At 35.5% G+C, this 26,353-nt stretch overlaps 2 protein-coding genes across 8 annotated transcripts in view; one reads left to right on the top strand and one right to left on the bottom strand.

Annotated features, from left to right (window-relative positions):
* ALG6 (ALG6 alpha-1,3-glucosyltransferase) overlaps positions 1 to 3,166 on the top strand; it is a 75,592-nt gene extending 72,426 nt beyond the window's left edge. For all 4 annotated transcript variants that reach the window (XM_047723837.1, XM_047723836.1, XM_047723839.1 and 1 more), the window contains one exon: positions 1,944 to 3,166. In XM_047723837.1, the coding sequence (XP_047579793.1) occupies positions 1,944 to 2,141 (198 nt within the window). In that variant the 3' untranslated portion in view covers positions 2,142 to 3,166. The remainder of the gene's footprint in view (positions 1 to 1,943) is intronic.
* A 2,292-nt stretch (positions 3,167 to 5,458) lies between these two features.
* The window catches only part of ITGB3BP (integrin subunit beta 3 binding protein), a 68,719-nt gene continuing 47,824 nt past the window's right edge, over positions 5,459 to 26,353 (bottom strand). The window contains exons 5-9 of one of the 4 annotated variants that reach the window (XM_047723840.1): positions 18,297 to 18,375; positions 17,830 to 17,923; positions 17,264 to 17,323; positions 10,501 to 10,551; positions 5,459 to 6,279 (exon numbers count right to left, since the gene is read on the bottom strand). In XM_047723840.1, coding sequence (XP_047579796.1) covers positions 6,272 to 6,279; positions 10,501 to 10,551; positions 17,264 to 17,323; positions 17,830 to 17,923; positions 18,297 to 18,375 — 292 coding nt within the window. In that variant the 3' untranslated portion in view covers positions 5,459 to 6,271. The remainder of the gene's footprint in view (positions 6,280 to 10,500; positions 10,552 to 17,263; positions 17,324 to 17,829; positions 17,924 to 18,296; positions 18,376 to 26,353) is intronic. The other 3 variants (XM_047723841.1, XM_047723842.1, XM_047723843.1) reach the window with 3 other exon arrangements.

Below are 26,353 nucleotides of genomic sequence, written 5' to 3'. Positions count from 1 at the left end.
CAGGATCATGGTGTCATGACATTTCAACCAGTCCCATATTTCTTGTTTGAAACTTTTTTTTTTAAGATTTTCTTTATTTAAGGTGGGAAGGGGGAGGAGCAGGGCTGGGGGAGAATGAGGGGTAAAGAATCTCAAGCAAACTCTGCGCTGAATGGAAAGCCTGATGCGAGGCTCTATCTCACAACCCTGAGATCATGACCTGAGCCAAAACCAAGAGTTGAATGCTTAATTGACTGAGCCATGAAGATGTCCCTTAAGTTTGAAACTTTAAATTTGATTATTTCACTTCAGAAGTTTTCACTTTTCACTAAGGTTGACAGGGATTTTCCCTTTGGAGGATATTTATACCATTTATACCTATTTATGAGCTTTTTGGATATTATCCTTCCCAGGCTTCCATCTGGAATAAGTACTATATTACTCTATTCGGATCTTTAAATCCTGTTATAATATAGACATTAAAACATTTTTTAGGGTTCCATTTATGTCCCATCTCCTTCATGAAAGTCACTATGATTTCTCACTGCTTGCTTTCTCCATTTACTTAAGCAGCTTCTGTGTACTTATGTGCTATGCCAAGATAAAATGAATAAAATCTGTCTGGTCCTTATCTTAAAGGAGCTCACAGTCTAGAGCTAAACTGTCCAATATGGTAGGAATGCCTGGGTACCTCTGTTGATTAGGCATGATTCTTGATTTCGGCTCAGGTAATGATCTCAGGATCTTGGGATCAAGCCCTGCTTGGGGCTCTGTGCTCAGCAGGGAGTCTGCTTGAGGTTCTCTTTCCTCTTTTCCTCTCCCCTTCTACCCTCTTTGTATGCACACTCTCTCGCTCAGATAATAAATAATCTAAAAAAAACCCTGTCCAATACAGTAGCCACTAGACACATTAAAAATTTAAACTTAGTAAAACTAAATAAAATAAAAAATTCAGCTCAGTCACGATAAGCATATTTTGCCTGCTCAGTGACCACATGTGTGGTTAGCAGTTACTCTCTTGATGTACACAGGTATAGAACTTTCCCATCACTGCAGAAAGTTCTGTTGTACAGTACACTAAAGAAAACTGAACTGCTACACAATTACAATCAATGAAGTATCTTTACTACTCATTTTGGCATTTAATAAAATATGACCTTGTGATTTTATTTAATTAGTTCCTCCATTTTCCTAATTAAACTGAAAACTCTTTGAGGCAAGATTACATTTTCTTTCATATGCTCCACCCTGACTTACTGCAGCATTAGTCTATCGAAAGTGTTCCATGAATATGAAATATAATTTTCTATTTGCCATGGAAGGCTTTTTTATAGACAGGTTCTTAGATTAGCTTAGAACTTTATATCCTATAGGGACTCAAGGTCCTGGAGCATACCCTGAATTTAACCCTGACTAGCAATATTGTCTATTCCAGGTAACTTTCGTTAGTATGTGGGTGGTATTAAGTATGAAAGGTATCGTGAGGCTTGGGCTATACATGGGAATCACTTGGTAAGCTTTTTTTTTTTTTTAGATTTTATTTATTTATTTGACAGACAGAGATCACAAGTAGGCAGAGAGGCAGGCAGAGAGAGAGAGGAGGAAGCAGGCTCCCTGCAGAGCAGAGAGCCCGATATGGGGCTCGATCCCAGGACCCTGGGATCATGACCTGAGCCGAAGGCAGAGGCTTAACCCACTGAGCCACCCAGGCGCCCCACCTGGTAAGCTTTTAAGCCCTAGGACCTACCCCAGAAACTCTGATTTAATTGGTCTGAAGTGTGGTCTGGCATTGAGGTTTTTATACCTACCCCCCAGATGGTTCTAACATGTGGCCTAGGTTGAGATCCACCAGTAGAAGAGATTGGACCCCCACCCCTCACCTTCAGTTCTGCTCACTTACAACTATAAGTAAATGTTACCAGTGCATTTAAATTCTTTTATATTGTTTTTTTCCCTTCTTATAGTTTCTTATCTCAGTCATCACTATGGTACTTCTGACACTGATAACTGTCACACTGGAACCTCCTCAGAAATTACCGGACTTATTTTCTGTATTGGTTTGTTTTTTATCCTGCTTGAACTTCCTGTTCTTCTTGGTATATTTTAACATTATAATCATGTGGGATTCCAAAAATGGAAGAAATCAGAAGAAAACCAACTAGCTTTATTTCCACAAATAAACGTGAAAATATTAACAGTGCTGAAAGTTTTTTTTTGAACTTTTTTGCTACATATAAATGAAATTATCATTTTGAGAATCACAAAAATTATAGGGAAAAAATGGCAAAAAGTCATTGTTGTCTATATACAAAGTAAATGTATATGGGGACCCAAGCCCAGTGGAGGCTTTTATTTTCTAACTGTGGAGTGGTCAAGACATTGTAGTTTTATTAATGTTCAGTTATCCAAGTGGGAAAATAAGAGAAAAGGCCCTTAATCCCAGTGTTTACTCAGGGAATGTACCTCTACAATTTGTTGTCTTAAAAAGAAATCTGCAAATCTAGTGAGCTTACTGGAAGACTCCAGCCCTTCTTTTTAAAGGAAATCACTAATTTTGGTATTTAAATTTAGTTTTCTTTACATTTTAGAATGTAAGTAATGTGTATTTCATTCTTTAGAAATTATATCTCAGGGATTAAATTTGTGATGATCTTTTTAATTACTGTGAGGAGGCAATTTATAGGCTTAAAGTTTGAACATGCCTTATTACATGTGTAAATTTGATTTCTTTATAACAAGGCAGAGAGATTAGACCATATTCTTATTTCAAAAATGCTGATCTACTTGAATGTAATTAAACGGTGAATTTTACTGAATTTAAGTGGTTTGAGTGATTTTTTTTTTTTAATTACTCATGATCACTAGTTCTAAACTTCTAGGATCATTCTGTTCAAGTTAAATGGTTTTATACAGGATTTCATCCTTTTGATCTTTTTTGAGTGGTTCAAGATTACCACTTCCATAAGCATTGATTCATATCATGTTTCATGTTAACTTGGCTCTGTTAATAACATATCATTCTATATTAGGAGCTCATCTTTGCTATCATATTCAATTGGTAAAAATAATATATCCTATCTATGTTATAGTTTTTTATGTAAAGATTGTTCTTTTGGGAGGGCAGGGGAAAAAAGATGTGTTTTCTTCAGTTTCTGTGGTAAGAATAAAACAATTATTTTCACATCAACCTTTTTTTTTAATGAATATGTTTCTTTCGTAAGCCATTCATTAAAGTACCTTGACTAAGTGGTGATATATTTTAAAACACTGAACACATAGACACAAAGAAAATCTGGTTCTAGACACGGACAGGCTGCAAGAAGGTATATGCTTCTACGTCTGATAAAGGAAGTAGGTTTAGACAAAGCAAAAATCAGGAAGTATTTCTTTCTCAAAGCAAATGTGCATAAGGACTCAAAGGGCAGGTCAGCACAGAAAAGCAGCCTTGAATCACTGCCGAATCAGCAGGAACATCGCTGTCCATGGTCACCATCTGTAATCACTGTGCCCAAATGTCAGCATCTTGGCTGGCTGGTGTACTCCTATTTTTTTAGTTTTTACTTTTGTAATAGCATACATGGGTTTAACAAAGGATGTTGATTTAAATCAGTGATGAGGAAGTTCTAACTTCTAAATAACGAGCAGAGAAACATTATTTGAAAATAAAAGTATATTATATAAATATTAATAAAATAGAATGTACCCATATTCAAGGTATCTTATAGGTAAATCCTCTAAAAACACATTTTAGATAATTTAGATAATTAATAATTTACATAATTATATCGAGTAACTTTGTAGCTTTTATGGAGACATGCAGCAATTATAAGTCAAGTATCTCTTATATCCATTAGAAACCAATTTAAGAAGAATCCACTTTGAACTTCGAAGGATTAGGTTCCAGAATACCAAAAATGTCCATTGATGAATTATGATCACAGAAATAGGCAATTCCAAAGTACTTCTCTCAGCTATACTTAGGGTTATTGGGATGTTTTAATATATTTAAGTAATGCAAACATGCTGAAGATTTCTCAGTTACTTCACCAATATACCTGTTAGGAAACGAACCCTTCTAAGTTATGTTCAAGTTCATTTTAGAGGGAAGGGCTGTGTCTGAAAAATACAGTTTTCTCTGTTACCAATAAACTTAGGCTTGCTTCTTAAAATGAAGAGAACAGGGTATATGTTCATGTATCAAATACGAAGCATAAAGAAGCCATTTTCCCTTGAGGCGTTAAGGAGGGGAGAAAAATCTCAGATGTAGCATTCTGTCCAAATGATAAACCACAACTAAGTGAGTGAAACATTTACAAAAGTCAAGGCAGCCAAAGGAGCCTCTCTGTTCAACAGAAGGAGTAAAAGATGGATAGGATGTAACTAAATAATGGTTGTGGAGTAACACAGGGGTTTCAAGTCTCAATTGGTCTCTCTTCTGTTATGTTCATTGGAAGATCAGGGCCAAGTGTATCCCCCCGCCTTCCTCCATGACGCACCCCCCTTCCCCCCATATAAACATTAGTTTTGTCTGTGGATCTTTCTGCTTTGTCCTTCATGTGGCCTCCAAGGGTGATAAAGCGAGAGTCATCTGATCTACAATGAAGAGAACTGGGAAATGATTCTTAGCAGACCCAGCTGTTCTGAAAGGCAAAAGCTTAGTGTATCGAGGTCAAACATACAGTAACTGACTTAATAGCATTAAGCACATACCTACATAACTTGCATTACATATGCAACCAATCTACTTCTTAACCCTTTATTTCCTGACTAATATAAGTTTCTTTATATGCTTTGGCTTATATCCTAAGGTTAGTTTGCAATGCTAGAACACAAAGGAATTATCCTTTTTGGTATACTTAGGTAATGTCCTATTAGAAGGACTGTATCATAAAGTGTTCTTAATATTTAGCAGACTGATTATCTTTAAAATCTTATTTAAATAGTACCAATAAAATCATTACTGAAGGGAATTAGGTTTAATAGTTACTTGGGGTTACTATTTACTATCCATGTCATTTAATAGTTTTTAAAAACTCATTTTCATTTTAAGAGGTAAATCTGAAGTTTCTCTAAATGGAAGATAGTTATTTTCAAACTTAAGTTAAATTTTGTTTCAGATTTTCATATAGTATTTTTATTTACATGATACAATAATGTACAAATTTTGTCAAGACTTAGGGCAAGTACCAAGGGAGTAGCATTTTTTCCCCCGTAGAAATGGTCAAAGAAAAATACAGAGGTCTTAAAAAAAAAGTTATCAGGGGCGCCTGGGTGGCTCAGTGGGTTAAGCCGCTGCCTTCGGCTCAGGTCATGATCTCAGGGTCCTAGGATCGAGTCCCGCATCGGGCTCTCTGCTCAGTGGGGAGCCTGCTTCCCCCCTCTCTCTGCCTGCCTCTCTGCCTACGTGTGATCTCTCTCTCTCTGTCAAATAAGTAAATAAAATCTCTTAAAAAAAAAGTTATCAATTTATAACACATCCTGTGATTCCTACTTCTCCTTTATTTTGTGATAGTATGAGGATGATACAAAATAACACCAGAGAAAAACAGAAATTGAAATTAATGCTTCAAAATAATTTGGAGGTGATTACATGCCCCATAAAAAAGATCTTTTCTTTAAATTAAGTAGAGTCTGCAGTTCAGTTTAAGAACAACTTGTACTAAAAAATACATTCCACAATTTTATAAAAGGAGGTGTGAAAATTTTAAAACTTGGAAAATAGTTCTTCGGTATAAGCGTAGAAATAACTTAGAGGATAAAAACTCACCCCTGAGATAGTGGCTACACAATAAACTTTTAGAAAAAATTTAAAAGTTTAAAAAGAATCTAATACTCATTTGGGGCCTTCCATGGAAAAATGATACCTAATTCCATTTGCCATTAAATTTAATCTGAGTTTTAAAACATAGTTTTATTAAAGTGCCATTTTCATAAATGCTTTAAAAATCTATCCACAATCAACTACAAAAAAAAAAAAACAAAAACAAAAAACCCTATCCACAAATGCTAAAAGTATACAGAAGTGTATGTGATAGAGAAAAGAAGTTAATATCCTCTTCTACATGTTGGCTTACATTAAAGGGTCAAGAAGAAATGTATTATTTACATTGAGATTATCTACTGGTGTGTGTAGAAAGTTTAAATTAGCTGCAAGAAATTTTATCTAGACCCGCACCTGCCTAGTGCTATGATCTGGTATTTACTGGGCAGATTAATTACAAACATTTCTTCTGTTCCTTTAAATATGATCAGGCAGATGCAGAAGTTGGTGTTCATAGTAAGTGCATTTCTTTTAAATGCCTGTAGGATATAAAAGATGATTATTAAATCAAGAATTAGATTCCACATTAACATGCATCTCATACACTACTTAAATGATTTAAACACCCATTTACCAGGTAATCTGGTACCTTGTTTAGATACTGGTAATCTCTCATTTGCTTAATTTTGGGTCTTCTAACAAGATTCAGCTTCACAAATAATTGTCAATAGGGCTTACTCAGACACCACACTCCTTATGTGAAGATGGATTGTGAGATACTTCTCAGATATTTCTAAAACTCCTACATGATCTACTTGCTGAAAACACCAAAATCTACATGCCTTTTGTCTATAAGCCTTCAGGGCCTTTCAGCAGGTGTTTCCTCCAACAGCTGCCCCCCCAAAAAAGAGACCATACTGGCATTCCTATTCAGAGTATGTCCCTCTGGGGCCTCCTAGTGGTGGCAGAAGTTCTTGCCGTTTGGTTTAGGACCTCTGTGAGAGGAAGCTTTCAGCCATTGGCAAATGATGGCATATTTCCCACAGGGTACATGGACCTTTCACTCCTGAAATACCCCTTCCATGCTTACACTGGCTGCTATTAAGAAGTAATGCATGGTAGGCTCCTGTATTTCCCTACTCATGCGAGTCCACATACATTCTTGTCCTAGAAGAAGGTAGGTTGCCAACTGGACAACCACCGATGCGTGCCAATTTGAGTTTGCTCTGAATTCCTGTGGAAGATTTTAAGCACTCTAGTGTTCACTTAATATCCCTATAAGTTACTGATACACAGTTATCAGACCTAATGACAATATTATATAGGAGAGTAAGACGATCATTAGTTACTATGGGGGAGGTGCTAGTTAAGCTCATTTTGTACAATCCCATAAGGTAAAGATCAGTCCCATTTTATAATTAAGGTTTAGGGGAACCAAGTGCCTAAGAGCTAAGTAGATAACAGAGCTGGTGCTGGACGTGTAATCCAAATCCTCTCCTCTTATAATGCCAGACCATGCAAAAGAGTTTCATCAGTTGATCAGGGCTGCTAGAAGTGTGTTGAGAAAGATTCTAATGCCAAATTCAGGATACACCAAAAACAAATACTGTGATCAATGTCATGTGGACATGGCTTTCTCCTCGGGTTCAAGATTGAGATTCACAGGGTTCAAGATTTAGACTTAGTGTGGGAGAGAGAAGGTTCCACTTCTGCCTGAGGCCCACTCCGTATTAGTTACCCTAAGCTTCTGCCAGAGGGCCTGCCATGTTGGAAGTTATCAATTTCTCCACTAATCAAGTTGACACTTTGATCCTAAATGGACTCATCCTTTTTTGTGCTTGCTATTGCCCAGAATCCTAGAAAGAAGAGGGGTCTGAACTTGTATTGCTTATCATAGCTTGCCTTATTATCATTTCATGTATAGAATATAAATCTTAGATCTTTAGCTTGATCACTAGGTTTAAAAGGCTGGCATAATACAAGTGCTATGTTTATACTAAGCCTCATACTTTTGTTAACCAAATTATTTACCCAGTTGTTTCTAGATATATTACCCCAGTATCTCCTGCAGTATCCCCTGTTAATATTAGCCTACCATGCTCCCTCCAGTCCTTTGCTGGTCTTTGTCCTGTCTGGCCTACAGGTTGCCGCCTCTCTTACTCACACTCTCTCTTATTCTAACATTATTTTATAATGGTTTTGCTTGTTAAAGGCTCTGGGAGTGAATCTGGGGTATTTCTCCCCCCTGAACAATAAAGGTCAGGAGGAATAATCACTTAGGTGTGAAAGAGGACAGGAACTGACGTAGATGGGGAAGTTGGCCACAATGGTATTAGGAGTACTGTGCTTGTCAGAGGTTTTTAGAGCACAGGACAAAATCAGAATTTAATACCCTCCCTTAGTCATACCAGTTGGACAGCTATGACAAATGCACAAAAAAGGAACAATGAGAGAACATGGAACAGAAGGATCTGAAGAAGTCTAATGCAAGGTGAGTCATAAGCAGGTTTTGAAAGATGGATAAATTTTTTACAATGATGGGGGAAAACATGTTAAGCAGAGGAAAGACAAGAACAAAGATAAGGGATGAGAAAGTTTCTCTCTGAGGAATGTGTCTGGAGAATGGTACATAATCCGGAGAGACTAAGGACCAAGCTGTGGTCACATTAGGAAGAGTTCTGAATGTTAGTATAAATTTGGATTTTACTGTGAATATGGTAGAGTGATATCTTCTTAAGCATAATTTGTCCAATAGCAGGACAGGCTGTAGGGAAAAAGGACCAATGAGCAGAGGCAGGTTACAGTGGGGAGGATAATCTGGATGAGAGGTCATGGAGGAATAAACGAGTGCAGGGGGCATGGAAGGGAGAGGTAAACATTTTTAGAAGGGAGCTGACCTGGCAGCAGGTGCACATGGGGGCACAAAAAAGGGACAGAATTTTGAGGTTGTAAGCCTTATCAATGTATGAATGTAATCCCTACAAAAGTAGAATGAGTTAGAATTTGGGGGGGAATGATGAAATCAATGTTCTTGGGGGACAATATATGGCAGCTGAGATTGTGGGTTTATAGCTCAGGAAGAAGGTCAAAATCTATTTGGAAACTATAAGTTCCACTAAGATAAGAACTAAAGTCAAGGAATGGGTGAGATCATGAAGAAAGTGCCCAAAATAAGAAAACACAGTCAAATGAACCCAGAGAAATGCCTCAAAGGTTTAGTCCAATTTCATTTCATTGTTATTTCTCTCTACTGCTTTCCACAAAAAGGGAAGCTGAGTGGTGGGTCAACCTTCATTCCTGCAAGTTTTTTGTAAGCACTACTCATATTAAAGACTCAGAATAACACCCCTAACATTCTAATTTTTATTAGAATCTAGGAACACAAAGCTATTCTCAGTACTCTAAGTTCTCCAAAGTTCATAAATGAGACCATCATATACTAAATGTGTATGTTATTAGCCAGATGTATAACAGTAACTATGTATTTATGATAGCCATCTAATAGTTGTCTGTGGACTGCCATGGACCAGAAATTTTCCACAAAATGTTTAACCCTATGATGAGTACATGTGTATATGTATATATATTAGATCCCTACTATTTCATAGTAAAATAACTAAAACTAGTAACTAAAACCTTTGCCTGGCAGTGAAGCCTGACAATCATAGTTTACTATTGTGAGTGGGCAAAGCAAAGGCTCTGATACCAGCCTACTCAGGTTAGCCTCCTGGCTCTGTTTCTGAGGTAATTCTAGGACAAGGTTATTAACCTCTTTGTGCCTCAGTTTCCTCACCTATAAAATAAAGACAATAACTGTATATTACATACATTGTTGAAAAGGTTGAGTGTAATCTGTATAAAGTGCCTGTAGTAGTACCTGGCACGCTGGCAGTGCTTAGTAAGTGTCAGTTACTATTAAAAACTATTATTCGTTGTGTACAACAGAATAAACATTATAATGAATGAAAAGTGACACAATTTTGTACATAAGATGCTTTGCAAATATTTTGAAAACTGCTAGTTAGGAAGCTAATACTAATCATTTGAAATACCATTTCCAAAGAAATGTATTTTCAGTATAGAATTTATTTTGCCATAATTTGTTTCTAAGAGATAGCAGGCAACATGTGGTTAGCGTCTAAGAATCTTAATTGGAATATCGCTGCCACTAAGTCTGGGATAGGCTAGTTCTTAATGCAAAACTTCAGTTACAGGCACATTAGACACTAATATCACATTATGACTCATACTGCTTCTAGCTAATATGTTATAAATTTATCATTTTTTAATATTGCTGAATCTATAGGGAACTGTTTTGAAGGAAAGATACAACTAATCAATATATAATTATTTACTTAATTCAGCAAATTTCCAAATTCATAGACTTCTTGTATCTCATTCAGTTACATGTGTCCTACAGAAACTATAACCCACCTGTCAGTACCTAATTAGTTATTTATACTAAAGGTGCTAAATTAAGAGCCCTCTATACACTCACCTAAATATATGTGCTTTTTCACTTTTAAAGCTAGGCTGATGAGCTCTACAGTTCTTTTTAATCAGCCTCTCATTCACACATCTTGTCAGATTGTCCTATTATTTATAAAAATAGATTAAATATAATTTCAAAAACACCTCCAAAGCTCATGTCCTTATTTTCTTCATAGACAGTATCAAATTTGATAATATAAAATGTTTCCATCTGAACAAAACAGTGAAATTTAACAACGCTAACCTTAATTAGAATGGTGAAAGCCTACCTTTGTTTAAAATGCCCTTAAGGAATTCATAGCTGTCAAGATGATACAATCCTATAAGAAAAAAATATTTTTTTCAGAAAACAGTTCAAAGTAAGTTGTCACAGTATATGATGCAGAATAAATGCTGAATCAAATGAAATTAAAGAACCTAGACCTTTATTTTACATTACAAATATCTTTGGGGTTATAAATTCTCATTTCAACATCTTACCAATTTGCCCAATTCTCTTTCAGAATGTACATTTAAGAATTTAGGATAAAAAGTGCCAAAAAGACTTATTATTATAATGTATGCTTATGCTTTGTTAAAATTCTTTGTCCTTTGTGACAGATTCTACAATCCCGAGGGCAGGACTATCTATGTTTGCCTTGTTCATTACTGTATCCCCAGTGCTAGAAAAGGGCCTGGCTCATCATAGGCATTCAGTAAATATTAAATGGATGAGGCATGTAAGGAGATCATAATTTTTAAAAAAATTTTATTTATTTATTTGACAAAGAGAGAGAGATCACAAGTAGGCAGAGAGGCAGGCAGGGCGGGGTGGGGGAGCAGGCTCCCGGCCGAGCAGAGAGCCTGATGTGGGGCTCGATCCCAGGACCCTGAGATCATGACCTGAGCTGAAGGCAGTGGCCTAAACCACTGAGCCACCCAGGTGCCTCAAAGGAGATCATGATTTATAAGTATTTGAAAATATTTAAATTCCTTCAGAAAATTCTTAGAGTGGCATTTATTTTTACTCATTCATTGAACATGCATTGTGGGCCTTCTATCAGGTTATATACTAGGCTCTGGGGCTATAATACAGAGATACAAGCTTTGTTTGTTTGCCAAGGAGGAGCCCAGGAGCCCTGTTAACTGGACAATTACAATATACTACAATACTACAACATAATACATTTATAAACATTTAGACAAGTGATGTAGAAGGCCAGAAGAAGCAATTTAGCTTTACCTAGGCAAGCTGGGGAAAGTTACACAGAGGATGTGACATCTGAAGCTGACCTTAAAGAATAAGCAGGAATTTACTAGACAGAGATGGAAGAAAGAGCAATCAATGTAGAGAGAGAAGCAGTAGAGGCCTGGAGTTCACAAAGAGAGAGATTCCAGAGGGCTGAAGTCACATGGTGGGAACATATGCATTCAAATGCCTTTCCTCCTGTATGAGGTCTGAGCTGGAGGAAAAACCACCTAATACTTTTTACAGAAGTCCTGCTTTTAACTATATAATTAGCTATATGACACCATAAATACCTGCTATATTATTTTATATATGTGTTTAATACATAAACCACTTAGAAAATTTATCTAACTCTTTTCTGAGGAGCATTTCTGACTACTCTAAGAGTTAAAATGGAGAAAAAAAATGTTCACCTGTCAGGTGACATAAAACCAATTTCTACTAAATGTGCCAGAATAATTTTTCTCCACCTCAAGAATGGTTAGTCTTCAGTCTGTTCATTACTGTCTTTTTATAGTATTTTTATTTAATAAAACCTATTAAGACTACCATACAAATCTCTTTACTTATGCTTTTATCTTTTAACTGATCAATTTTTATATTGCTGACATCCCTTTTTCACCATTTGCTCATTTAAAAATTCATAGTATGTGAGATATGTCTCTGGAGAAAATGTCTATAAAATTTGTTACAGCTGGCAAATGTGTATGAGTCAGTGATAGCACATGACTAAATGCTTCACAGAAAATAAAATTTGTTTCTGTAGTAAGCAGAACTGTTTAAATGTTATTTATTTTTATGTTTCAAAGAAAATATATTGTGAAGTGCTGCATTGATTTAATACGCAACAATGTCTGTGTACATGCTGTAGAAGGAAAATTTATGAAACCTTTGCACAACTCCTTTAATTGAATTTTCCAAATCTCTCACCACACACAAATAATCAATATCTTCTGCAGAGAAAACCAGTCAGAATTATTACAGTCTTTCGTTTCAATTTTGTTGTCATCAGCACATACAGAGCACCTGGATATTCGTAATGTCTGATAGCAAGTTATTTACACCTCTTAAACACATAATTGCTATTAAGTGAGTTCAAATCTATGGTTTAATTTTTTAAAACTGATTATTTAAAAGATAAAAATGATCATACTTCTAAAGAGGTATACAAAAATTCAAATTGCGGAAGAAATTATTTAAAAGGCTTTGAAAAGTAATAGATCAGTTTGTTTTTTCTTAAATCCTAGACAAATCTCAAGTAAGCAGTCAAAATATATCCCCAAAACAGTGATGAATAGTGTAAGACAAGGGCATTAACATTATTAATAGGAAAGTTACGAACCACGTACAACATACATGGTAGGTGAATTCTGAGAAAGAGTAAGGACTATAGTTGTACATTAATGTAGATCTCGGTCACCAAAACTAGTATCTCCATTTTTTTTTTTTTTAAATCTCCAGATAAACCAAGAACATTAAGGCACAGGAAGGAATTTTTGTTGTTTCTTCTAAAACTCATGTCTTGACTTCAAACTTCAGTGCTTTTAAAACGAAGTATTTAAAAAATGATACTGTTTAATGTTAAGATATAAAAAACAAAAAGGGTAGTAGTTTTCTAGGGATTAAAATTATTTGGCCGATATGATAAATACTTTTTCAAGATTGAGTGGGGGAAAGAACAACATATTTTTAAGTTAAAAAATACTTCCGTGGGTGGTTAGAATGAAAAGGCAATATCAAACTATTTTATAGTCTTAGAACAAAAAGAGTTTAAAATTTGTCCTGTAGTCCAAGAATCTGAAAACTTAAAATCCTATGACCCAGATGTATTTTACAATGTAAGACAGTAAGGTAGCTAAAGAAAACAGAAATGTTATAGTTTGTGCTTTTCTTTTGAAGGCCACAGCTAGAAATTCTGAAATATTTTGTATTACAAACAGCTGAGACAATCAACTTTTTTGAACAATGTAAAGTTCAGATGGTTACATTTCATTTCAAATATGCATACTGCAACCTACACAATTATTCTCAAAACAGATAAAATATGTTTTGGACTAAAGCTAAGTGTCTAGATTGCATATCTTGGCAACTGTTCTACAATTTGCTTACATTCTTTTCAAAAACATTTTGTTTACTGGAAGTACTGGTCATAGGCAAACAATGATGGTATTTTTTAATATTTCCAGAAAAAAACGAAAATACTAAGTACTATATAATGCCATCTATTGACTTAGGAATATTTGTATCAAGTTGTTTTAAGTAGAGGTTGATTATGTAAAGTAAATAAATTTCATGCCTTACCATGTGATGATAATGTGACATTCCATCTGTATCAACCCATTGAATGGTCATGTTTTAAATCTTCAGCATAACAAATTAAGAATAATTATGAAAATTCACATCTAAATCTAACAGAAAAAGGACCTTTCATCTCATTATTTTTCTAAGAGTCATAAAGCCAATATTATTAAGGAAAGTGAAGTTAGGCTTATTTCCTAAGTAACTGAAAAAAAAGAGAGAAAGCCTTCCTTTGTCTAAGAAATTTGTACTTAGCAGGGGAGAGCCTCTTTTATTCATATACTCTATCAAAGCATTCCCTGATTTGCGATGTCCAGTTCTTTTTAAAACTATGTAAATCTCAGTGTACCTTTTCAAGTTATTGTATACGTTTTAATTTCCCCTGAATATTACATAAAAACTTAAGAATGTGTGTCAGATGTCTATTTATTTAAAACACTAGTATGTTATTTTCACAGTTCTACTGCTCTGCTGGTAATAAAGACTACAACTGATGCTAAAACAAGTTAGCAGTGACATGGAAAAATAAATAGAACTAGAGGACCGACATGAAGAGGCAGCAACAGCATAAATGTTGGAATTTTCCTGATAGTGTCTACTTTAACTATTCTAGGAAAATTTTATGAGAATCTGAAGGACATTGTTTTGATCATGAAACAAGTAATTTGTTATTTTCATTAAGTACCTAGTAAAACAAATCTCATACATATTATGGGAGTTATTTTTATATTATATAATTTCTAATATTAAAGATTCCCCAAACATTTTAAATTTTAACCAATTCTGGATAATAGCATAGTAAAAGAAAGAAGTAAAGGAGAAATTTCTATAAAAAGTTGAAGGTTGGATCCCCAAATAAGGAACATACAAAGCAAATTAGTTTGAGATGTCAAAAATACTAGCAAAGTCCTTGTAAAATGAATGTATAAATAAAAAAGGTTGAAAGTCATGAACTCAGCAAAAAAAATTATATATGTATAAATGTATTGATATACTCATCTTTAATCAAAAACAAAGCAAAATCACCAAAATAAAAAAATACATATATTATGAACCAGAGAGAGAAGAGGGGAAAACACTCAGTAAAAACACTCAAACTCAAATTATAAAGGAAGTAAGCTTCAGAAGATTTTTCAGGCAACAGCACTTTAAAAAAATTATTTGAAAAGGGGCGCTTGGGTGGCTCAGTGGGTTAAAGCGTCTGCCTTCAGCTCAGATCATAATCCCAGGGTCCTGGGATCGAGCCCCACATCAGGCTCTCTGCTGGGCAGGGAGCTTGCTTCCCCCTCTCTCTCTGCCTGCCTCTCTGCCTACTTGTGATCTCTGTCAAATAAATAAATAAAATCTTAAAAAAAAAAATTAGCTGAAAAGCGAATGAAGATCTGAACACCTCGGGAAATATAAAAGCTAATGCAGCTCTTGCCAAGATACAGAAATGGAAGATGACATATATTCTACTATATATTTTTATAGCTATTATACATTTTATTATCTAAATTCAGTTTTTATTTAAATTTTTTTTCAAAGATTTTATTTATTTATTTGGCAGAGAGATAGCACAAGTAAGCACAGTGGCAGTCAGAGGGAGAGAGAGAAGCAGGCTCTCCGCTGAGCAGGGAGCAGGATGTGGGGCTTGATCCTAAGACTATGGAACCATGACCTGAGCCAAAGGCAGCCGCCCAACCAAGTGAGCCACCCAGGTGCCCCTCGGTTTTCATTTAAACCACAACAAATAATCAGTGCTAATTAGACATTTTAAAACATGATTTAGTCATAGTAGTCTCCTTTATGCATGAACAAACAGTCCTTAGGGAAAACTTGGTAATGGGCAAGTCAGTTCCAATGCCTAAAATACTAGAAAATAGTTTTGTGGCTGGTCATGCATAAACACACAAAGGATTGGTATATACTAGGTAACTGAAGGGAGATAATTTTTAACACACGGAATATAACTTCAACATCTTAATAAATATTTAGGGAAGGCAACAATACTTTTGGAAAACTTTTTCTCATTATTAAAGTGACAATTCACTTATTTATTCTACAATTTTCCCTTCCTTATTTCTCAAAATTTAGTGAAAGCCAACTCTGTAAAGCCTAATTCTAGTCAATTCTAGGAAATTACAGACTGAAAAAAATTCACACCATCGGCACATAATATATAGAAGAAAGATTTCCTCTGCTTTGGAAATAGTAAACATTTTAATTTCCCCTTATGATCCTCTAAAACTTGTCAAGTTAAAAGAGACTGAAACCCAGCTATACATTATAAGCCAGTTTCACAGTATAGAAGAGATCTTAAGCCTTTCCTAAAAGCTAACTTCATAGTCTTAAATTCTTGGGATTATAGTGAAAGTTAGCTGCTCTACTGAATGGCTCAGGAAACCTGCTCAGCTCTCTTCCCACATGAGCCTTGGAGGAATCCTGCCAGGGCTAGCTAGTGCCCTGCATTACCCAGGTGGCCTTCGGAAGTAACAGGGAATCCCAGCCCTTTCCAGTGCAAATTCATCACTGGCTTGTAAAAGATCCTAAATACAGTCTAACATACTACACTGGCTGAAGTGGTTTCAGTTATGCCTCATATGTTTGACTCTAAACACTGGGATGACTAGACGATTTCATTTGTTGTAGGAAGAGGGAACATGGAGCAATGAGAAAAACCACACTACTTGAGGTTAGACTGGTCTTTAGTTGCAATCTCTGCTCTGACACTTAAGTAGTAGTGTCTTTGGGCAAGTTACTTAACATTTTTTGTCTTTGTTCCTTATCTATAATGACAACGATATCTTGCAGAGTTGCTACAAAGATCTGCTCGCTGATCCTAGTACATAGTAATTACTGGTCCATTACTATAAATGGTAGTCATTGGTAACTCAAAAATGGTAGACTAAAACATGGCTACCCGTTTAAAGGCCAACCTCCACTTGCAGAGATTGCAAAATGGCATTCATGTCAGTAATACTAAAATGATCTCTCTTAAGTTGGTCTAAAGGTTTTAATAGTTTATAGTCCATGATCATTTTGCTTACTGAGGTATGGATGTGCATGTGTTATGCGAAAACCTGCTAATTTAGTTTCCCATACTGCGAAATGCTCAGAGGCATATGAGTTCACAGTAGATCAAACATCATTAATGATCCGAAAGTTTTCAGAACACTGGTTACAAAGTAACTTTTTATGCTCTGTGTAATCCTAATTCACCATTAAAAGTTGCTAAATATTAATGCTTTGTTCTCCCTATTTGTCTATATTCTCAAGAATTTTTAATAAAAAGACAAAATTTAAATCTTACACTGAAAATTGTATTTCAAAAGTTATTTTAAAAGTTTAATCATCAGGGAAGTTATCTTATCAGACATGGTCTGTCAAATTCAATATAAGGTTTGCAAATGAGATTTATGATCTTTTAAAAAGATCACACTAAAAAAGGACTCATGATGACCGGTTTTCGATGATGAAATGAGATGAAAGGATTTTTTTATATAAATGAAAACACAATACTTTACCTTTGTTGGGAAGTCCTGAACTCTTCTTTTCAAACAGTTTTTGTTCTGTTACTTTTATCACTAAAAAACAAACAAAAACCCCAAAACCAAAAACCAAAAACAAAAACAAAAAACCAACAACAACAAAAAACCTCATGTTAAGAATTAGCATGGCATATGAATAATTTCTTATCCTGGGATAACTTCATGAGAAAAAAATAATTTGAAGTAATATATACAGGTATCAAGTATAAAATGCAATACCTTATTATATCCTATATTTAAAGAATAAGCACCAGATTTTTAAAAAGTCTGGTTATCAGTTTGCAAGGCATATTCTTTTCCTTCATATTCAACAAGAATCCCTAAAGTAACATATCGTGGCAAAAGATATATATATATGGCTTCTTATTCTCTAAATAATATTTCCATTACATGTTCAGTAATGCCATATATAAAAAAGTCTATCAGATTTAAATTTGGGAAAATTAGGTTTATCTCTAAAACTGAAAACATTAGCATATATATTTACATTTACAAATAAGGAATGGAGAGAGAACCATTGAAAACTCATGAATTTTTCTTACTTAGTTCTTTCGTTTTCTGCATTTCTCTTTGTAAGAAACATGATGCATGTGAGACACCAAGGAGATTTTCAAGCTCTCTACTGCCCTCCAAAGCCTAAAAAAAAGACATCTTAAATGAGTTAAGTTCTCTACAAATATAATATTTCTGACAAGTCTAGGGAAAATACAGTTTATGGTTTCTTTCATCTGAAAAGCTTAAACTTGGTGGGAAATTTAATTTTTTCTGGCAGGTCAAGTACTGCAAGCTTTAAAATGTGAAAAAGTCACATATTACTAAAATATTATGGTTAATTCATGTTCCTATAAGAAAAATTCCCATGAAAAGGAAATTAGACATATTCCCTGCGAACTCATTTCTGGATTGAATTCTCCAAGCTGGGGCTTCTTTCCTATTTTCCTTTTTCAAGTGGGGTAACAGACATACGAAAAATTATATGCCCCAAAGGAAAAAAAAAAAAAAAGCTAACCTGTAGACTGCTTAAGTTTTGCATTATTTCCATGATTTCTTCTGATGATTTCTCAACTTTAGCTAGCAACTCCATGAATCTATGAATGAAAAAAAAATTACCAAGATCAAGCATTTAAACACAGTAAGTCATTTTCACACCTTTAATTCTTTTTAAAAGATCTTAGATTCAGTTTTCTAATCCTTTTCTTTACAAGGTGGTAAAAGATGTAAATGTTCCTCCTTCATTCTTTCATCTCTTTATAAACACAACATATATTATCAGTCATCCTGCCGTTGGCGTTTTTGCTTTCTTTTATTCCCACTGAACAGGGGGAGAGGATGTGAAATGGAGTTAATTGGCTTGCTCTTTTCTCCACAGTTACCACTCTGAGAACCCTAATTTTACCACTCTCCTTATTTATCTTGATCTAAGTCTATGAGTCACTGTTACCCAGTGATTTTTTTTTTTTAACAAAAAATAAGATTTATGGCTTAATAAATTTCAGTGTGGGGATGCCTGGGTGGCTCAGTGGGTTAAGCCTCTGCCTTCAGCTCAGGTCATGATCTCAGGGTCCTGGGACTGAGCCCCACATCAGGCTCTCTGTTCAGTGGGGAGCCTGGTTCCCCGTCTCTCTGACTGCCTCTTTGCCTACTTGTGATCTGTCTCTCTGTGTCAAATGAATAAATAAAATCTTTAAAAAAATAAACAAATAAATAAATTTCGGTGTGATAAAGATTATAAAGGTATTCTTTTAAATTTGAAAACAAAGAAAACTTCATTTGTAATCTTACCCCCTGAACATATCGCTAGTTAGCATATTAGCATACAGGAAAAATTCTTAGGTTTTTTTGGAGACAATTTCTATAACTTTATATCATACTTTCCTAAATATAAAATTACATATATATTTTTTGGCCACATCACCCATAGGTTTGTAATTTTCAAGGCCGTGTAATACTGTACCTAGTAAATATACCAAAGATGATTTAACCATCCCCTTATTGTTCTAGTTTTAGTATCTGTTCCAATTTTATAATCTATATCAGTGCAGTCTGATATAAAATGTTAGCCACATATGTAATTTAAAATTTTCCAGTAGCCACACTGAAAGAAGTAAAAAGAAACAAGTGAAATTTATTTTAATAATATATTTTAATTAATATATCCAAAGTATTATCATTTCAAGTATCATCAATAAAAATTATTCATGAGCTATTTTATGCTTTTTTTCAAAATCCAGTGTGTACTTTACACTGGCAGCACATCTCATTTCGGACTAGTCACATTTCAGATGCTCATGTGTGGCTGGCTAGTGACTACTGTTTCAGAGACCACAGATCTGTACTATTGATTTTATGAAAAGAAGCCAGAAATTTTATTTAAATGCTTTCAAAACCACATCAGTGTTATCCATTAACATTTCTGTACTATTAAAAATAAGACTAACATGATATGTTAAATTTTCATACACAATGAATCTGTACAGTATGTTTCATCCAAGTAAAATATATGAGGTATGCAAGCAAGGAATGGAGAAACAGCATTTACGCAAAACCCAAAACTTATGTGAGGAAAATGGAATTGCAGGTGATTTTTTTTTTCTTTAAAAGTTTTCCCTTATTATCATGTATTTCAATGAAGAATCACCTGTCAGATGCCTTACTTGCTTAGTACCTGAACCTCAGTTTAAAGATAGTGTCATAAAGGAATTCCAGCTACTTCCATTGAGCTCCAAAAGTCTCAAGGAGCAAGTGGGTTTAAATGATTCCCACCCAGGGCTGGGAACCTCTAGCTTCCCCTAACGTTATATCAACGTTACTCACTGCCTCACAGGGGCAATGCTGGGCAAATGAGCTATTTCACCATGAGAAGCAATTCTAAGGGCTCTTCATCTTGCACTCTTTTTTCCTGGGAGGACTGAAGTGACAGTCTCTCTACACCATCTTACCCACCACACTTTAAAGAACTGATGATATACCTTGTTGACCCTTATGGAATTATGTGGGAAAAGTGGGTCCTGCAGGGCTGCCACTTGAATGACTCCAAGAGGCCTGTTAAGATAGATTAAGATGGGGACGCCTGGGTGGCTCAGTTGGTTGGACAACTGCCTTCGGCTCAGGTCATGATCCTGGAGTCCCGGGTTCGAGTCCCGCATCGGACTCCCGGCTCCACAGGGAGTCTGCTTCTCTCTCTGACCTTCTCCTCGCTCATGCTATCTTTCAAATAAATAAATAAAATCTTTAAAAAAAAAAAAAAGATAGATTAAGATGGGAATGGTGCCCCCAGGAGTTGTGCATGTGCATCCCCAAAGGACCTGTTAATAATTCTGTTTCTCAAGTTAAAATAGTTATTGAGGGGCTCAGCTAGGCAAACTGTTTTTGACAACGTTGGAGAGCCGTATGGCCTGAGTATCAAATAACTCGGGAAACTGTTTTCAGAATATTCTTCACATGCTTGAGCTGCTTTCTCAGGGAAACTTGTCTTCACTGCATGACCAGTAGACTAGTAGATAATCCATCATTCTTTCCATTTTTATTTCATTTTTTAAAATTTTATTTTAATTTAATTTTTAAGTAAACTCTTTGCCTAACATGGGCCTCAAACTCAGGATCCTGAGATCAAGAGTCAAATGCTCCACTGACTGAGCTAGCCAGCCCATTTTTATTTTAATCTCCTTTCCTCTCCTTCTTTTACTTCTTTCTGAAGGAAATCAACTCCTCCCATCTTGATAGCAACAAGTTTCATGGAATGGATACATACACACACGCATATATTTCAAATCATCACATTATACACTTTAAATATATACAAATTTGTCAACTACATTTTTTTTTTCGATTTTATTGATTTGACAGACAGCAATCATAAGTAGGCAGAGAGACAGGAAGAGAGGAGGAAGCAGGCTCCCTGCTGAGAAGACAGCCCGATGTGGGGCTCCATCCCAGGACCCTGGGATCATGACCTGAGCCGAAGGCAGAGGCCCCAACCCACTGAGCCACTCAGGCGCCCCTGTCAATCACATTTTTAAAAAGTTGGGGATAGTTACAAAAAGAACAAAAGCCCCTTAACCTTCTGCCACACACATGTCCTTCTAATCTGTAATCTTGGATTTCCTACCTATTTGGATTATTCACTCTCTGGCTAAACTGTGAGTGCTACAGAAATCTTACAGCAGTATTGATGGTCAATATTACAAGTATATGATTTGCTGGGCCCCTGATACTGCTTAGTGCTTTTACTTAATTTAATGAACATTCTTTTATTCCCCACAAACCATTGCTCAAAATAATGGTCTAAACACAATCTCTGTTCCTCCATACTGAAATTAAACTTTTATGTTCAGATTTTTGCCTTACTACTCTGTTGGTATTATATTCTCTCAAAGGCTACAATAAACTCTTAGTTAATTCCATTTCTAATAATTTACATCAAAGTCACTACCTATAAGAGATGTATTTGTATATAATCTCAAGAAACCTGAAAGTTATGCAAAGTTATGTACATTACAGGGACAAAATCCTCAGGGTTTTGTTTGTCCTCTTAATATTATGTCTTATAGAGAAAAAGGTAAATTGGTCACAGAACCTCTACTTACCTAATTTTTTATCTAAACTGATTATTTTGAATGATAATAGCTGGATTGTGACGATGAAATACATTGCTAAGTTTTTTTCTGAACTCTTTCCAAAGTCAAAGCATGGTACTTGCTACTTTACAAGCTCTATCTTAATCTTTAAAATAACGCTCTGTGATAAACATTATCTATACCATTTTACAGATATGGAAACAAACAAATTAATTATTCAGAGTTACATAATAAGGAACACAGTCATTGTGCATTCTTTGGAATTTTCTATATATAGCACCATGTTGTCTGCAAATAGAGATAGTTTTCTTTTGTTTTTCTTTTGTTTTCTTTCTTCTTCCTTTCCCTCCCTCCTTCTAATTGCTCTGATTAGAATTTCCTGTAAACTGTTGAGTACTAGTGGTGAAAATGGGCATGCCCATCTTGTTACCGATCTTTGGGGGAAGGTTTTCATTCTTCCATGTAAAAATTTTGAACAGTTGAAAGGTAAGTCTCGTCAATATCGGTCTCTCTTTTAGTCTTTATGTACCTACAGAATACAGGCATGACTTTATTTTCATTTTAAGTTTTTGTTAACCATGTTCAACTAACTCACCCTTAGAGACTTCTTAAGGGTGATTTAAGAAGATTTAAGAAGAAAATGATCCATAAATCCAATTCTTGTTGCATTACTGAATGCTTAAAATATAATAAACACTAACTCAGACTTAGAATTCTCTTGTTCCCCCAGACTTAGAATTCTGGGCAGCGGCTACCTGTCACAATTTACTGCATTCATAACAAACAAATAAAAAGCCCAGTTCTAGCATAATTCTTTATTTTATTTTTAAAAGATTTTATTTATTTATTGACAGAGAGAGAGAGAGATAGGCAGAGAGGAAGGCAGAGGGGGAGGGGGAAGCAGGCTCCCTGCTGAGCAGAGAGCCCGGTGTGGGGCTTGATCCCAGGACCCCGAGATCACAACCTGAGCCAAAGGCAGAGGCTTGACCCACTGAGCCACCTAGGCGCTTCTCTAGCATAATTCTTTACAATTAGAAAGATTTTATTTGGATTAGTGTAGAAATTTTTAAAAAAATCTAAAATAAATTACTTTTTATCTACAAGAGAATAAGCCAATGGCTAAAAATAACCTTTATACAACAGGAGGGACTTTTGTGGTGATGGGAATGTCCTGTATCTTGGTGGTGGTGAATCTACACATGTGATAAAGTTACACAGAAGTAAGAATACACACAACACACACCAATGAGTGCATGTAAAACTTCAGAAATCTGAATAAAAACCAGTGGACTGTGGCAATGTCAATTTTCTGGTTGTGATACTGTCCCATAGTTTTGCAAGATGTTATCATGTCAGTAAAGTGGGAAATGGTTACACATCATCTATTTTACTTCTCACAATGGCACGTGAATCTACAATCTGAAAATTAAAAGTTTAATGGAAGTAAACCCTGCAGAAGGATAGTCACTATTACTGCATTTTCATAGCAGTGACAGTAGCCCGCAGGAAACTGCCAAGAGGAAGAAAAGCTAATGGCAGTGAATTATATAATATATTTTCCTTTCAGAATATAAAGGATATGGAACTTCACATAAAATATTAATGTGTAGGTGTTTGTTTATAAATGAGTTTTATTGACATGTCACTAACTGCTTGTTTTCTGGGGAAAAAATTTTAAGCCTAGAATGAGGAACTATATTTTCCTGTTGGAAGAATTCTTATATTTAAAACTTGCCAAATTGATTAACAGGGTGTCATTTTAGGACAAATACATAATTGAAAAACAAAAAGTGTAAAAGAGTATATATTATATGCCATCTTCATATAAAAAGGGAAATCAGAAAAAAGAAATGAAACAACCTAATTTTATAAAAATAAACATAAGAAAGATAAACCAGAAAGAAATTAATGAATTTGGCTACCTACAGGGAGTAGATAGAAAGAATGGGGCAGCGAGTGACACTTCTCTGAATATACTTTTTTGTAAAGTTTTGGCTTTTGGAACCATGTTAATGTTTTACATCATTAAAAAAATTAAATCAGGGGCTCCTGGATGGCTCAGTCCTTAAGTGTCTGCCTTCGGCTCAGGTCATGATCGCAGGGTCCTCGGATCGAGCCCTGCATCAGGCTCCCTGCTCAGCAGGAAGCCTGCTTCTCCCTCTCCTACTTTCCCTGCTCATATTCCCTCTCTCGCTGTGTCTCTCTCTGTCAAATAAATAAAATCTTAAAAAAAATTAAATCAAAAAGGATGAGAGAAAAAAAAGATTAAAATTGAATACAAATAGAAACAAGAGAACCTAACTACTTCAGGTGAATAACTAATTCTTCAAAGAACTAATCCAAGTAACGTGGAGAAAATGGAACCATTTTTACACTGTTGATGGGAATACAAACTGGGGCAGCCATTGCAGAAAACGGCATGGAGGTCCCTCAGAAAGTTAAAAATAGAACTACCCTACTATCCAGCAATCACACCACTGGGTATTTACCCCCCAAATACAAAAACACTAATTCAAAGGGATACATGCACCTCTATGATTACTGCAGCACTATTTACAATAGCCAAATTATGGAAGCAGCCCAAGTGTCCATCAATTGATGAACTGGGTAAAGAAGATGTGATACACACACATACAAACACACATACACACACAGGAATATTACTCAGCCATAAAAAAGAATGAAATCTTGCCATTTGCAACAACATGAATGGAGTTAGGTAGGGAGTATAATGCTAAGCAATAGAAGTCAGAGAAAGACATACTGTATGATTTCACTCATATCTGGAATTTAAGAAATAAATGAGCAAAGAAGAAAAACCAATAAGCAGATTCTTTTTTTTAAATGTTTTAAAGATTTTTAAAAATTTTGTTTGTCAAAAAAAAAAAGTAAATAAAATTTTGTTTGTTAGAGAGAGCACTAGGGAGCACAGCTGGGGGAGTGGCACGCAGAGGGAGAAGCAGGTTCCCCACTGAGCAAGGAGCCTGACTTGGAACTCGATCCCAAGACCCTGGGATCATGACCTGAGCCAAAGGCAGACTGCTTAACTGACTGAGCCACCCAAGCATTCCCCAAGAAACAGGGGATTTTTTTTAACGATTTTATTTATTTATTTGACAGAGAGAGATCACAAGTAGGCAGAGAGGCAGGCAGAGAGAGAGAGAGAGGAGGAAGCAGGCACTCTGCCGAGCAGAGAGCTCGATGTGGGACTCGATCCCAGGACCCTGAGATCATGACCTGAGCTGAAGTTAGAGACTTAACCCACTGAGCCACCCAGGCACCCTAAGAAACAGATTCTTAATGACAGAGAACAAACTGATGGTTACCAGAGGGGAGCTGTGTGTGTGTGGGGGGGCGGGAATGGGTGAAATGGGTGATGAGGATTAAAGTGTACAATTATCATGCTGAATACTGAGTAATGTTTTGAATTGTTGAACCACTATATTTTATACCTGAAACTAATATAGCGCTGTTACCTACACTGGAATTAAAACAGAAAACAATATGAAAAGAGAACTAATCCACATAGTTCTGAACATAGTAATTTGTCTATATACTATCAAATTAAATACAAAGAAGACTGCAAACAAATCTGGAATGCTTTGCAAGCTGGTTTTTAATAGCACTATGAGTGCAGGAATTCTGAAACTATTTTGTGTTCGTGTAAGATTAAGCAAATATGAAAATATATTGCTGCTATTAGGAGCCAAAGATCTACTGTCTCTGAGAAAGGCTGCAAACGTGGAAAGGGGAAAGCTAGGAAAAACCCTTTATCACTATAAACCCATGAATTTTTAAAAGGCCGACTAATAGAAGGAATGATGGAGTTAGAAAATCACCACTGTATAACCACTTCCGTACTATTTGACTTTGTAGGGTTCCCGTAGTAGGTGCGCATCATTTAATTCTTTGAAGGGCTCAATAGAACAAAAAGCAGAGGAAGGGAGGATTGGTTCCCAGCCTGTTTATTTTTTTAAATTGTTTTATTTTTTAAATTTCTTTTATTTTTTAGAGAGAGAGCAAGAGAGCAAGCATGGAGGGGAGGGGGAGGGGGAGAGGGAAAGAGTGAATCTCAAGCAGGCTCCATGGCCAGCATGAGGCTCTATCTCATGACCCTGAGAACGTGACCTGAACTGAAATGAAGAGTTGGACCCTAAAGGCACTGAGCCACCCAGGCAACTCACCCTACTTGCCTGTTTGAATTGGGACATTGCTCTTCTGCTCTTAAACTAGGATTTACACCATCAGATTCCCTGGTTGTCAGGCCTCTGGACTTGAAATTGAATTACACCACTGGCTTTCTTGGGTCTCAAGCTTGTGGATGGTAGATGGTAGGACTTAGCCTCTCTAATTGCATGAGCCAATTCTTCACAATCAATCTATCTCTATATATGCAAATATATATATATATATATATATATATATAAAAACTCATCATCAGTATTTTTAAATCATTTTTTTAAAGATTACTTATTTTGTGGGGTTATGG

The sequence above is a fragment of the Lutra lutra genome, chromosome 4 (assembly GCF_902655055.1).
Source record: "Lutra lutra chromosome 4, mLutLut1.2, whole genome shotgun sequence".
NCBI classification, from domain to species: Eukaryota; Metazoa; Chordata; class Mammalia; order Carnivora; family Mustelidae; genus Lutra; species Lutra lutra.
Note: the sequence above shows the minus strand (reverse complement) of the source record. Positions and strands in the feature narration are given on the sequence as shown.